Below are 13,596 nucleotides of genomic sequence, written 5' to 3' on the forward strand. Positions count from 1 at the left end.
GCTAGATAAGCTGTGGATAATTCACAGGTAAAATTAAATTCTGCACTCTATATGGTCGACTCCAGTTTCAAGCTTTAGAAAAGCTACATGCTGCAAACTGCAAATGTATAAAACACATTTAATACTTTTAAATATTTTTAGCTCCCTGTTAATTGCATTCCCCCAGCCCGACCCTGCTGGTTTTGTTTTTAAGTTTTGTAAACTGCCTTGAAATCACTGATTAAAGGTGGAATAGGACTGTTTAACTAGCCAGTCAAGCATGTGGAACAACAATCTCTTCAAAAACTGTTATTTGGTGCCAGTCGAATAAGTCACGCTATTTTGCATAACGTTTTGCATAATGTATCCTGTTTCTGCTTGTCATAGAGAAGAGCAAGAAGCCACAAGGGACACTGATGCCAATTCAGCTTCAGTCGCCCCATCGTCAACTTTTGACATTTCAGCAGGCATGGAACATACATCTTTTTCCAAGCATATCTTTGCAGCTGTAAGGGCTAGAAACTTGCTGTTTTTTTTTTTTTTAAAAGCACAGAAGTCAAGAATCTTAGCATTTATCTAAGCCCATCAGCTTACCTGGGGGAACTTGCGTTTGATCGAAGTAAGTGCTCCCTCAGGAAGCTTGGCCAGCTCAGAATCACGAACTGCATGCACCGTTGTTGCCCTGGGCTGGTGGGTTAAGGCTTCGACCTAAGATGGGGAGAAGGGAAAGTCGCTGCTGAGATGGCACCGATAACCGCCACAGCACTGTCCAGATGGTACCAGCAACCGCCATAGTGCTGCCACAACGGAAACATACCACAAGCAGGTTCAGTCCCCGGCATCTCTAAGTAGGGCTGGGAGAGACCCATGTCTGAAACCCTGGAGAGCCACAGCCAATAAGTGTAAACAAGACTGGACTAGATGGGCCAGTGGGTCTGCTTCAGTATAAAGGTAATAATTGCCTATATTCCTATTTATCACTAAATAGATAAATAGATATATGAGATAGATTGTGTGTATTTTCTAAAGATAAACCATTTTGGATGCAAGAGCAAAGTGAGACTCAAATGTTTAACTGAGAGAAAAAACACCACATATATACAAGTGTGCTTTAAGTATCAGAAATTTATCTATTTATTTATTTATTACATTTATATCCTGCCCTTCCTCCCAGTAGGAGCCCAGGGCGGCAAACAAAAATGCCGAAACACCATAAAAACAGACTTTACAATATATTAAAACAAAACGTCTTTAAAAACATCTTTTTTAAAAAAAGCTTTAGGAAGTACTGCATGAAAACACAGGAAAGGGTATACTCAAAGCAGGGATAGCCAACGTGGTGCCCTCCAAACATTGCTGGAGTACAACTCCCATCATCCCTGATCCCGGTCCCAAAGGGCACCAGCCATCGCTGCATCTGGAGGGCACCGCATTGGCTACTCATGCTCTAGAGCAGGGATGTTGAATCTTTTTGGTCCAGTGGGCCAGATTGTTATCTCCCCCACCTACCTGGCAACTATCTGGCAGCATATGAGTGACAGGTGGGCGGTCTCGCCCATCTTGGCCCACCGGGGCGGGGTGGAGTGATGCTGCACAAAGCAGGGATGAGCTCCCTCATCAATCCTGCTTTGCTCAGGTGTGTGTGTGTGTGTGTGTGAGGTGCCCGAGCCAAGCAGGACTGAGCTTCCCACGCATCGACTGATGCATTGGGAGGTTTTCAGTCCTGCTTCCTGCAGCCTCATCTCCACCTGCCCCAACTTGACGTCACACATGGGACGCAGGTGGGCCTGGTTTCAAGACACAACAGTCTCGTGGGCCAAATAGGGAAGCCTGGCATGGCAGGTTTGGCCTGTGGTCCAAAGGTTCCTCCCTTCCCCCCACTCTGGAGGCTGCCCAATTCATCTCCCATTTGGATAGGTTCAGACGGTTCTGTTCTAATTCACGGAAGGTCTTCATGCTTAGATCCAATGGGACGGTGCTGGGTTGTTGTTTTTAAAAGGCAACAGAGAAGTACAGCTTCATCCTCCTTTGAAAAAGCTGCAGCTGGCTTTGCCGGTCAGTCGCTTTCAAACACAGCCGTCGCCTAATGAGACCTCGTGCTGAGCACAGCAACGCCACCCGCTGCTCAGAGGGAGGCACTGACATTTCCCCGCATGGGAACGCCGCCTGGCTCCTGGTGGCACACCACACCCCGATAAGCACCAGCAGCCCGGGTGAAACGGAGAGAGAGCACTCAAGCCAGCCCAGCACCTAGCAACTAATGGACTGTGGTGAGGGAACGGACGTCACTTGCCATTTGGGTCTCTTTTTTCCCTGTCGCAAGAGGAGCTAGGGAATGGTTTAATATATTACACACGCACACACTCTCACTCTCTCTCTTTAGAAATCAAAGTTTTTCCTAAAGCAGCCTTTGGTGTCCTCCAGGTGTTTTGGACTACAGTTCCCATCAGCCCCCAGCTATCCCCCCCCTCCCAAGGGGCTGTAAAAGCAATATTTTCTGGGGACAGGGTGTGTGCAAACCCTACCAGGCTGCAAAAGAAATGTTCCTGGAGTAGGTTTACTTCACAGATAATTTACTTTACAGATAAGATGTTATACAGTGCCCTTCGTGGTGCACATCTTTTAAGTGAGGTGGGTAGGAATTGTTCCTTTTAAATATACAGTAATACCTCAGTTAGCAAAGTAGATGCGTCCTGGACATTACTTCTTTAACAGAGACTTTGGTACCAGGGGTAGGAATAACATGGCAAGAATAGGGATAGGTTCCCACACCGGCCCTTAGATGGTGGGGGCAGCTTCAACAGGAGCTTTAAAGGGTGCCTACCTGGCACCCACCCACTCCCACTCCTTCTCCTCCTCTGAATTGTATTGGATCCTTCCCTCCCCAGCCCTGGGAGAAAGTACCAGATCTCTTTAATGCACAGCAAATACACAGGCATGCCAGTTTATTGATAGCAAAGACACAGGCTAGTCAGTTTCATCTTAAAGCAAAGACAGGCTTGAAAGTTTATCCATTGCAAAGCAAAGCTTGTCAGTTTCACCTTTAAAAAAGCCTTAGTTCAAGGGAGCTTGTTCCTGGAGGATTCATTAACTGAGGTATTACTGTATTGTCAAGTGAGCGTTTTATTGCTGTTTTTACCTGATTTTAATGTCTTTGTTATTTTATTTTATTGTCTAAGTTACTTTGGGAAGGGGGAAAATACTACTACCACTACTACTAATTATTATTTTGGGTGAACACAGGATATGAAAATTAACTCAGTATCACAAACACAGAATAAACAACAACTTTTATGCACACACACTATAGCTCTCACTTTCCCGAGCCTGCCATCACTGTCCTTCCCTCTCTGCCCATTGCTTACTCTTCACTGACATCACTCGCATTCTCCTGTCTCCTTGCTAACCACGTTACACGCTCTCCAGTTCCATCCTGCTCCCATCGCTCACATAAGGTTCAGTACAAGCTTACAGGCCTGTAAGATCACATAGATCACTTGGGGAAATTTGACACGTGGTACTGTATCCTCATCACAGGATGAACATCACAGGGCAGTGCCTTGAAAATGGGCACTGTCCACTCATTGCTCTTGCCATGGGGAGTGCCCCCCCTACAGGGAACATCATCCACCAGTTGTTTCAGATGTCTTGTAAAGACAGATCTGTCTACCCAGACTTTCCTCGACTTAGATAGGACTCTGTTGTCTCTGAATTCCCGCTTTTATCTGTTTTTATAATGCTGCTTTACTGGGTTTTTATGTTGCACCTCTGTTTTTAATGAGACTGGTTTATTGTTCTGACGCTGCATTTTGGGATTGCACTTTGAGGTTTTTTAAAAAAGCAGTGTGGTTTTTAAAATGCTTTAAAATAACTAAATACAAGGGTTACAACCTTTGGCCCAGGAGGCCTCCCTGAACGCAGGAGATACAGACAAGTTCAGTGTTAAGATGCTGACTCTTGTCCTTTGGAGGAAAGGGGATCAATGGAATATAGGACAGGATGAAGAGAAGTCCAGCAGGGGAGGAGCGGGGAGAGGAAGAAGACAGAGGAAAGAAGATACTCCTCCTCCCTTAAAAACACACCAACTTTCCCTCCTTCCAGGCCAAAAATCACATCCTGAGAGGCCACACTGCATTGATTTGTTTTGCCCAAACATAATACTCAGCATTGCTTGGGAATTCTAAGAAAACACAACATTCTGAGGTTTATAAGTGGATAATTTTTTTAGTTTCTTAGTGACAAAAAAAGTCATGCACTTGCATTCTAATGCTGTTGGATTAATTATAATACACCATACCGTGTATTTTTTTAAAGGTTCAGTCTGACATCTTCATTCAAGATGGCATCCAACTGTACCCAAACATAGACAAACACCTGCTTCTCAGGAACCATCACGCCAAATTTGGTAACAGCGTCTTAAGAGGTGTCTGAATGCATAGAGAACAGACAGAGCAACATCTTTCCAAAATATAGATACACATGATGACGATATCATATAAATCACCTTAAGGAAGTTTTCACAAGGTAGCCTTTTGCACCCCGTGGAATTGTGGTGCACATGCGCACACCCTTAATGGGGTAGTGTGCAGAGACCAGAGGAGGAACATTCAACGGGACTGAAACTTTAAAGGTTGCGCCGAGTACAGCATGTCCCTTTGGAAAGCTCTTCACCCTCCTTGCCAAGGGAGCCGGGCTCTACCGACATAAGGCCAGCTTTTGTACCACAAAACCCCTACACAGCCAAGTCTTTTCACACTGAAAAGGACCCTGGCTGTTCAGAGACGTCTGCCGGAGTGTTCTCCCTCCCTCTCTCTCAGCTTCTGGGGTAGACTAATCTGATTTGTGTTGTCAGACGGAGCCAAACAAAGTCTGAGATTAGGACAGGCATCCAAAGGGGGGAGGATCATCTCTTCTGCCCCACTGAAAGGGAGCAGCAACAATCTGGGGCAGGCAGGACCTATTTGCAAGCCTCAACTCCGTATCTACCAAAAAAAAAAAGTACAAATGAGCTTGAACTCAAGATACTTGCAAGGTATCAATAACACCCTGAACCTGAGCTTTCCAATTTCATTGCTTTACTTACTATGCTTTTTAAACTGGTTTATTTTATTGTGTATTTTAATTACAGATGCATCCAGTGCTTTGCTGGAACCGTTTCCTTGCATATTTTCACTACGCATGGATTTTATAATTGATTTTATACTTGGAAACTGCTTAGAAGTCATTTGGGCAGGTTTAAGTGGTATATAAATTAATTTAAAAACACTAAAAAGGTACAGAGGTGCTATTGCTATTGTTTTGTTTTTTATTGTTGTTTTATAGTGTGTTTTATTTGTTTATGTTTTAACACTGTGTAAGTCACTTGGGGACCTTCAGGTGTCAAGCTGTTGCTGCGACAGCGGCAGTGGCAACAATGACGACGACTACTACTACTACTACTACTAAAACACCTTGGTATGTGTGTTCTTTTAAAGGAGATGAAGGAACTAAGGTGTGTGTGCGTGCGTATCAGCAGTGAGAAACCAAATATGAAAGACAGTGAAACTGGAAAGCTGAAATGAAGACTGAGGAGGCTGCAGTCACAGATTTGGCTTCTTCTTGGGACATTCTTGCTGCCAGTTCTTATACCCTCTTCAGCCTTCCTCCCTACAGCCTTCTCTGCCACCTCAGTTTCTCAGAATGTAAGATCAGACCTGCTGGATCAGTCCATCTAGCATGGGGGGTGGGGTGAGGGGCCTTTCTCAGGCTGAAGGCCATGTACCCTTCTGGGTGACGTTCCGGGGGCCACATGCCAGCAGTGGGTGGGGCCAGAGGCAAAAGTGGGTGGAGCAACCAATGTAAATTTCACTTCTGTACAGTACCCTAGTTTACATCCACCCACCCACCGACCCACCACCCTCTCTATCTTCCCTCCAGACAAGCAAGAGGCATTGTCAGAGTCCAAAGGATGCATGCCAGGCAGGTAGAGACACTCAAGGTGGGTGAAAAGCAGGGCCAGGGAGGGGTTATGGCCCTGGGGGAAGAGTTCTGAGGGGCAGGTCAAGAAGTCTGGACTCGCATCACCTTTGGCCTTGCAACACTCACGGAAACAAGAGCAGGTTTTGTCACCGTGGACAGCAGCTACCCGTTGGGTGTTGACAATACTGAGCTCAATGGGCCAATGGACTCATTTGTTTCAAGGCAGCTTCCTGCGTTCCTAAATGGTGCTCAGCATTCTATAGAGAAACTTATTAATGACCTCAAAATGGTTCACCTGGGGGTCAATTTTATTATCTTTCTGGCACCCGGCAAAGACCTTTACATTTGCCAACTCATGATTTACAGGCTGGGGCTGCTCAGCCTATTATTTGCATTTTTATTGTCTCTCTGCATTTCTGAATTGTTCCATTTCTCCTCCTCCTCTTGAAAAGAACTATTTTTAGGCTGCTTTTGACTGTTTTGATATTGCCATTTTTATCTTTTCAAATCTTCCACAAACCATCCCAGGAGCATATGCTGCTGGGCGGTCGCATAAATACAGCAAGCGAACGAGTGCTCAGGCAAAGAATGTGACCAAAACAACCCAAAATTAATCGTTCGGCCACAGCCTTTTGGAGGGTGTGTGTGTGTCAAAGATCAACCTCCTTTCCGATTTCAGGACTTCATCATCATCAATGAGAGAGATGCGTTCAGAGACGCTTTCAAAATGGTAAATGGATGAGAGGTGCAAGTTTCATTTCAATGGTTAAAGGGGGGGGGGAACCTTCTGCAGCCAGGATCCAATTATCTACTTTAGACCCAAATTGTGTTTACTTGTCATCTTACTTTTGAAAGCCCCCTTCAGTTTCGGAAGTAGGTTACCATGTGAAACAGAAGGAATGATGGGGAGTGACTGAGAAACAAGCTCTGTTGGGCACACAACTAGCAGTGCGAATCTTTGCATACTGGACAAACACATTTGAATGGGCTTGACTGATAGTGTCTGCGTCCCCCACCCTGCTGGTCATCTCATCCCACTAATATTTATGACCTGAATTACCTGAAATGTTTAGAGCAGACTATAATATCCCTAACTCTTGGAGCGTAAAATGGAATTCACTGTCTCACAAGCTGGCTCAAAGCAGCATTTGCTAATTTAATTTAATCTTTGTGGCAATATATCACGGGCTCAATGCTGCTGTTGTAAAGCCTTTGAAATCTTTTGTTTTCCTTCAGAGTTTACTTAAAAGGGAGGCCACAAGGGACAGAAGTTCTCTGTGCTTTAAAATTATACACATTTTACTTACACACAAACACAGATTCTGCAGCAGGATACATTAAATTCTGCAACCCGTTAAAAGCAAAACAAACACTGCCTCCATGCTTTTTGTACATAATTAATTCTGCTGCCAGTAGAGGCAAAATATTTCTTAATTAAAAAGATGATATATGCATGAAGACTGTAAACCTCTCGTTGGAACAGATATTATAGCCAGAATGTCACACTGGAGCTTGTTATTTTTGAAAAGGAGTTATTAAGATTCTTAAAAGTATACGTTTTTGGAATCTATGAATTCATTAAAGTGCATATTCCAAGAGCCAAGTGACATTAATTGTGTATTATATATTTGTAGAAGTGTAACACATTTCTCTGAGAACACAGGCAACAAGAGGTATGGGCTTCAAAATATAAAATAAGAATGTTTTGGGCTTCAAAATATAAAATAAGAATGTTTTTTAAGATGAAAAAGAAAATGGAGACAATGCAGTCTTATAACCCAAAGAGATTCAATTTCAGAACGCAAAAGAGGACGAATATTACCTGCTCTCAGAAAGGCCCAGATTCTGGGTTTTTCCACACCACTGTTCTGGGCCTGCCTCCAGATGGAAAAAGAGAAGCCCAGAACAGCAAACCACACAGAGATACAATGAGCAGCCTTCTCTGATGGCAAGTCACTCTGCTCCCCTTTGCACAGAAATGACTGAATGAGCTAATTGTACCCACTAAGGCCCAGCCAAGGTCAATAGGATGGAGGCCAAGACCAGAGCAGTAACTCATGCAGAGATGCTGTGCCCAGCCTACTCCAAGAGCAGGTAATTCTGCTGCATCAGAAGCGGCTGAATGAACAATCCCACAATCTCATGTAACCTCGCGTTTGGACTACTGCAACGCGCTTTACGTAGGGCTACCTTTGAAGACGGTTCGGAAGCTACAGCTAGTGCAAAATGCGGCGGCTAGACTGCTAACAAGAACTAAGCGGTCTGAGCATATAACACCTGTGCTGGCTCGCCTGCACTGGCTTCCAATACGCTTCCGGGCCAGATTCAAAGTGTTGGTGTTAACCTATAAAGCCTTATACGGCGCGGGACCACGATATCTGTCGGAACGCCTCTCCTGATATGAACTGGCTTGTACACTACGGTCTACTACGAAGGCCCTCCTCCAGGTCCCGACGCATAGGGAGGCCCGGAGGGTGGTGACGAGATCTAGGGCCTTCTCAGTGGCGCCCCCCGAATTGTGGAACAGTCTCCCCGTGGAGGTACGCTTGGCGCTGACACTATCATCTTTTCAGCGCCAAGTTAAAACCTTTCTCTTCTCTGAGGCATTTTAATCTTAGTTAAATGTTTGTAACTTGGTTTTAGATTGTGTAGTTTTTATATGCTTGTTGTATCAGATTCTGTAATTTTATTGTATTTTATGTTAACCGCCCAGAGAGCTATTGCTAGTCGGGCGGTATATAAGTTTAAGAAATAATAAAAATAAATAAATAATAAACTAGTGCAGATTTAGTCACCTGCAGTCAAACCTGATTAGGTGGAGGAAAGTCTAGAGCAGAGAGTCATGCAGAGATACAACGAATATAACTGTGTGGGGAAAGAACTTTGGGTTCACCAGAGGCTTGAAGAATTTGTTTCTTATGGCACACAGTTTGGGAATCAGAGTGCAAAGGAGTTCCTACCCTGAAGGCATCAATGCTAGCCCTCCAGGGTAATTCCACTTGGCTTCTTCTCTGGCTGAGATGGACGGGAGCTGTGGTCTAGCTACTTCTGGAGGATCACAGGTTCCCCACCACTGCCGGTGGGGGTCAGGTGACACAAAGAGACCCAGTGAGGTTCCTTTTGGCCCTACAAAGATGGCTTGGCTCCTCAGCTTGAACAACTCATGACTGAGGGCCAGGAAGAGCTGCCCACGGATTCCCCCTGGAACCCGTTGCCCCCAACTTCCATCAGCATCTCAGAAATAATCAGTTCAGTTCAAGCAGCTCCCTATCCTGTTGTATCTTTGCTTTGGCTCAGGCCTGTCCCAATCTAATTCATAAACTGGGGGGAGGAGGGGGGAGGAGGGGGGAGGAAAAGCCACCAGTTTCTTACCACGCCAATCAGGTCCCCACGGCCGTATTCACCCGTCAGCTGCTTTTTCCCATCGTCCATCGTGATGACAGAGCGGAGCCGACCATTCAGCACAATGTAGGTGCAATCTGAGCTGTCGCCCTGTCTGCGAAGGAACATCCCACATCCCAGTTAAAGACAGGGAGAGCCTCCGGCACAGTCTCCATCCTGGGTCTGTTTTCGGGTGGGTTCAGAATCGTCTATGTCAGGGGTGGGGAACCTCTTCCCCACTGGTGACTGTGGCCCATCAGGCCTCCCCATTTGGCCTGTGAGGCCATTTTGGGGGAGTCGCACCCGTCCGCCCACCCTCATCCCACCTGGGGGCAAAAGGGCACGGCGAGCTTTCCGTTTTGTGCGCAAAACCCTACCGATAAACAGCTCGCCCCGCTTCCACTTCCATCCAGTCCAGGGCGAAGTCGATCTGCCTCACAAAGGACGACATCCGCTTCACAACCGTGTGAGCCACGCCCAGGACAACCGAGGGCTGTTCCCGCATTATCCTGGAAGGCAAGGCCTCGCCCTTAGGGAAGAGTGCTGAGGTGCGTGGTGTGCAGCGCACAGAGATGGTCAACAGCACCATCTGTGTTTGGTGCCCAGAGACCCGGTCCAAAGCTCTTCTGCCACATCTGGAGGGCCAAAGGTTCCCCCACCTTGTTCTAGAAGCTTGGGACTTGACTGTACCATCCTAGCCCTATTTCTAAGCATTTGTCATATTCAAAATATTGGGCCGGCATAACAATTAGTTACTAATTAAATGCAACCTACATGCGATATCTATACTCCTCTATGAGATATTCTTCACTGCATTTTTCTATAACTTACTCTAGATTTAAAACATCCATTGACCAGTTCTAGACCAACCGACTGAACAGCACACATATATATTACATTATATAGGCCATATTCACTACAATCAAGACCTAAAAGGAGCTAAGTAACATACAGCCAATAATTATTCATATTGTCCACTGAAGAACACCTCATAAAGGTCAAAACACATTTGGTGACAGACTTGGGTTAGACTATCTTGATAGTGTGCATTATTATTTTGCAAAGCCTTCACAATAGGACTCCCTTGTGAAGCTGGCACGTTCAGATACGTAAGAGAGTAAGAAATTGTGTTATGCAAGCTTTCGAGCTCTATGTATGTTTGTATATCTATTTTAATTGCATATTTTGGTTGTTCTCAATCATGTTCAATGGTGTTATTTATTAAACTTACATTAAAATTACATCAATCATTCCAACAATTCAAGCTAGTCACCCACTAGCCCGCTTTTGAAATTCAGCTTTTGTTAAGATTGAGGTCTCACATCCTTTGAAGTTGTAGTTTGCAAGTTGTAGTCTATCAACATCTGGAGAGCAACACACTGGCTCTCTCTGTGTTAGGAAGACAGGATTATTATTTATTTTAAAGGAGCAGCTTCCACTGGCCAGCTTCTGAGAAAGGCACGATCCAAGGCTTCCCATCCCCTTTGCAACCAGTCAGACTGCTCAAGACTTCACACCACCTTCCCTCGTAATCCCACACACCCCTGGTGATGGCTTAATTCGATGCTTGGGGGTGGTGATGGTTCAAAAGCTCCCTTGCCCTACGCTGCATCGCCGGTACCCTGCATTTAGCACATCACAGCATCGAGTTTGGGGAAACGGTGTAATTAGCTGGCATCTGCCCTGTACTTAAATCCCACTGCGAAGGCCTGCTGGTGGGATGCGCTGTGGCACTGCTGACAAGCTGCTGCCTTTGTTGGCCCTACAGCTGGGCTGGAGACAATGGCGGGCCTTCCTCAGCCGTTTCCTCCCACGGCCCCTCAGCAGTGACAACAGGGAAGAAGCCACAAATAGCTGTGATCAGGGCCACATATCAATACCCAGACAGGAAACAGCACTGCGTATAGAATCTGGCATCCCAAGAATCCTTTTTTTAATGCAACATTACAAAAAAAAAACCAAGGTCCTAGTCCTTAAGATTGAACAGAAATGTTCTAAAGTGGAATACCCAGCAAAGTCCTCAGAGGTGCTGGGCGCATGGGAGCAACTGAGCAAGGAGGATCTCTCCAAGGTGCATCTTGCACCACCTCTGTATGTTTTTCTATCAAGACGCAACTCTTTGCCCAGATGCTTGGGGGGGAGGGGCTTTTCCACCTCTTGCTTTGCTGGTTTGGCATTACTTTGTCTTGTTAACTTTGTCATTGGGGTTTTTTGTACAATTTTAACACAGCCAGTGTGGTGCCTTCCAGATGTTAGGAACACAGGAAATCTGCCTTCTACCAAGTCAAATCACTGGTCCACCTAGCTCAGTATTGTCTACACTGACTGGCAGTGGCTCTTCAAGGTTGCAGACAAGGAATCTTTTCCAGTCCTACCTGGAGATGCCGGGGATTGAGCCTGGGATCTTCTGCGTGCAAAGCAGACGCACTGCCACTGAGCTATGACCCCATCCTCTAGACTCCCATCATCCCTGACATGGGTCATGCTGATGGGAGTTGTAGTCTCAAGCGTTAGGAAGGCGCCAGGTTGGATAAGGCTGGCCTAGAGATTTGATTCGTGCAGTCTAGGCTTGGGAAGTCCTAGCTCCCTTCACCAATACACACACACGCACACACAAGGAGATGGGGGTCTCACTCATAGAAGTGCGACTTGGAGATGGCCAGGAAGCTGCAGTCGCGGTTGGCCTTGATGGTGAAAATGAGGGGCTCCCCCGTGAGGGCGGCAAGCTGCCCCACCAGCTCCCCGGGGTGGGTGATGAACAGGCAGGTCTCCTCCTCGGAGTCTATCTTCCGCTGATAGACGTGCAGCATTCCCGAGATCACAAACCGGATGTTGACGTCCTGCCAAGGGCAGAAGCAGAGTCTGTTTCCTTGCATTTGGTACCACCTCTCTCCTAACCCCAACTGGGCATTGCATCTGTGGGGTGGAAAGAGAGAAATGCCCCCCCCCCTGCTGGCCCGCACCGCAATCCCTCTTTGGTCCAACCTAACCGATGAGCAAACCAACACTCTGCTCCGGTTTGCCTGCCCTTGGCTTCTAGAGGTTCCTTGCGCTATCCTCAGTAGGCGAGCCGGGATGCCAAGCTGGAAGCGTGTGCCGCAAAAGAATTGCTTTGGGCTCACTTGCTCCAGAGCCCGCCACCTTCCACAGGGAATGTTCCCTGATGCAGGAGCTGCGCTTGGGGCGATGAGGGTGGGAACGGACGTCCGGCCGCTTTACACGCTGCTCCTCCCAACCCACCCAATCCCACTCGAGGGTCTGAAAGCTGCCTTCTTCAATGCAAGGAGTTCTCAAATGGAGCAGCGGGGGCGGGGAACAGAACCGCCGTTCTACAGTCGGCATCGGGGTGTACCAAGTCACACAACACACAAATGGGGAAGTTTCGCTGGCATGTGAAGCCACCCAGAAACCAAGCGGGCCTCTTCCTAGGTGGGCTGGCTCCTCCCTCCGCCAGGACAACTTGGGAGGGTCAGCCAAGGTTGCCATCCCAAATGGCACACATCAAGCAGCAGCGCAAGGCCCGTCCCAACAGAATCAAGTCATGCAGCTCCTCCTGGGCTGTATTCCTTCAAACTGCAGGCGGTATGGTCCAGGAAACATCTCCTCTTAGAAGGATCAGGTAGCAGGTGATGGGAAAGACTGCTGCCCAAGACCCTGGAGAACTGTCACCAGTCAAGAGTAGACCAGGGCTCTCCAACCTTTGTGGACCAGAGGGCACATTTCAAATTTAGAAAGAGTGCTGGGGGCAGAGGGGGGAAACCAGTCACAAAATGGCAGCCGGGGGGGGGGGGATACAAAATTAGAAAGTAGTATGGTGAAACTTTTCCCATAACTGTATTTCCATAGTAGAAAAGGCTTGACCTGTTGAATTTCTGCCTGCTGTTAAAGAAGCAAGAACCCTGTTTTCCCCCCAATGCCAATTCTAACCCAAAGCCCATGCTGCCAAAGAACTCACTTATTAAATCACAGTTCAGACTTCACTCATTGGCCAATAACACTGACAGGCAGGAGCAGGCAGGCTGGCTTATTTCACATAAGTCACTTAGAAGGTTACCTGCACATTTGGCTCCATAACTTTCTTTCTCTAAGAACTAGAGAGTTACTTTAAAAAAAAAAAGAAAGCTCAGACTCTGGGCTACCTGTTGGGGGCACCACTGAAGGCTTCTGTAGGTGCCCCAGTGTCTGCTGGCAATGGGTTGGCGACCTCCAAAGTAGAAAGTACTGAGCAAGTTGAACCAGCAGCCAAATCCGGTATAATGCGGCTTTATGTGTCTGTAC

The 13,596-nt window shown here is 46.7% G+C and overlaps 1 protein-coding gene across 5 annotated transcripts in view; it reads right to left on the reverse strand.

Annotated features, from left to right (window-relative positions):
- Nucleotides 1-13,596, reverse strand: part of PNPLA7 (patatin like phospholipase domain containing 7) — an 83,799-nt gene that overhangs the window by 45,215 nt on the left and 24,988 nt on the right. For all 5 annotated transcript variants that reach the window (XM_061604156.1, XM_061604155.1, XM_061604153.1 and 2 more), the window contains exons 16-19: nt 11,953-12,158; nt 9,696-9,827; nt 9,310-9,433; nt 574-687 (exon numbers count right to left, since the gene is read on the reverse strand). In XM_061604156.1, coding sequence (XP_061460140.1) covers nt 574-687; nt 9,310-9,433; nt 9,696-9,827; nt 11,953-12,158 — 576 coding nt within the window. The remainder of the gene's footprint in view (nt 1-573; nt 688-9,309; nt 9,434-9,695; nt 9,828-11,952; nt 12,159-13,596) is intronic.

This window comes from Rhineura floridana, chromosome 20 (genome assembly GCF_030035675.1).
Source record: "Rhineura floridana isolate rRhiFlo1 chromosome 20, rRhiFlo1.hap2, whole genome shotgun sequence".
Classification (NCBI taxonomy): Eukaryota; Metazoa; Chordata; class Lepidosauria; order Squamata; family Rhineuridae; genus Rhineura; species Rhineura floridana.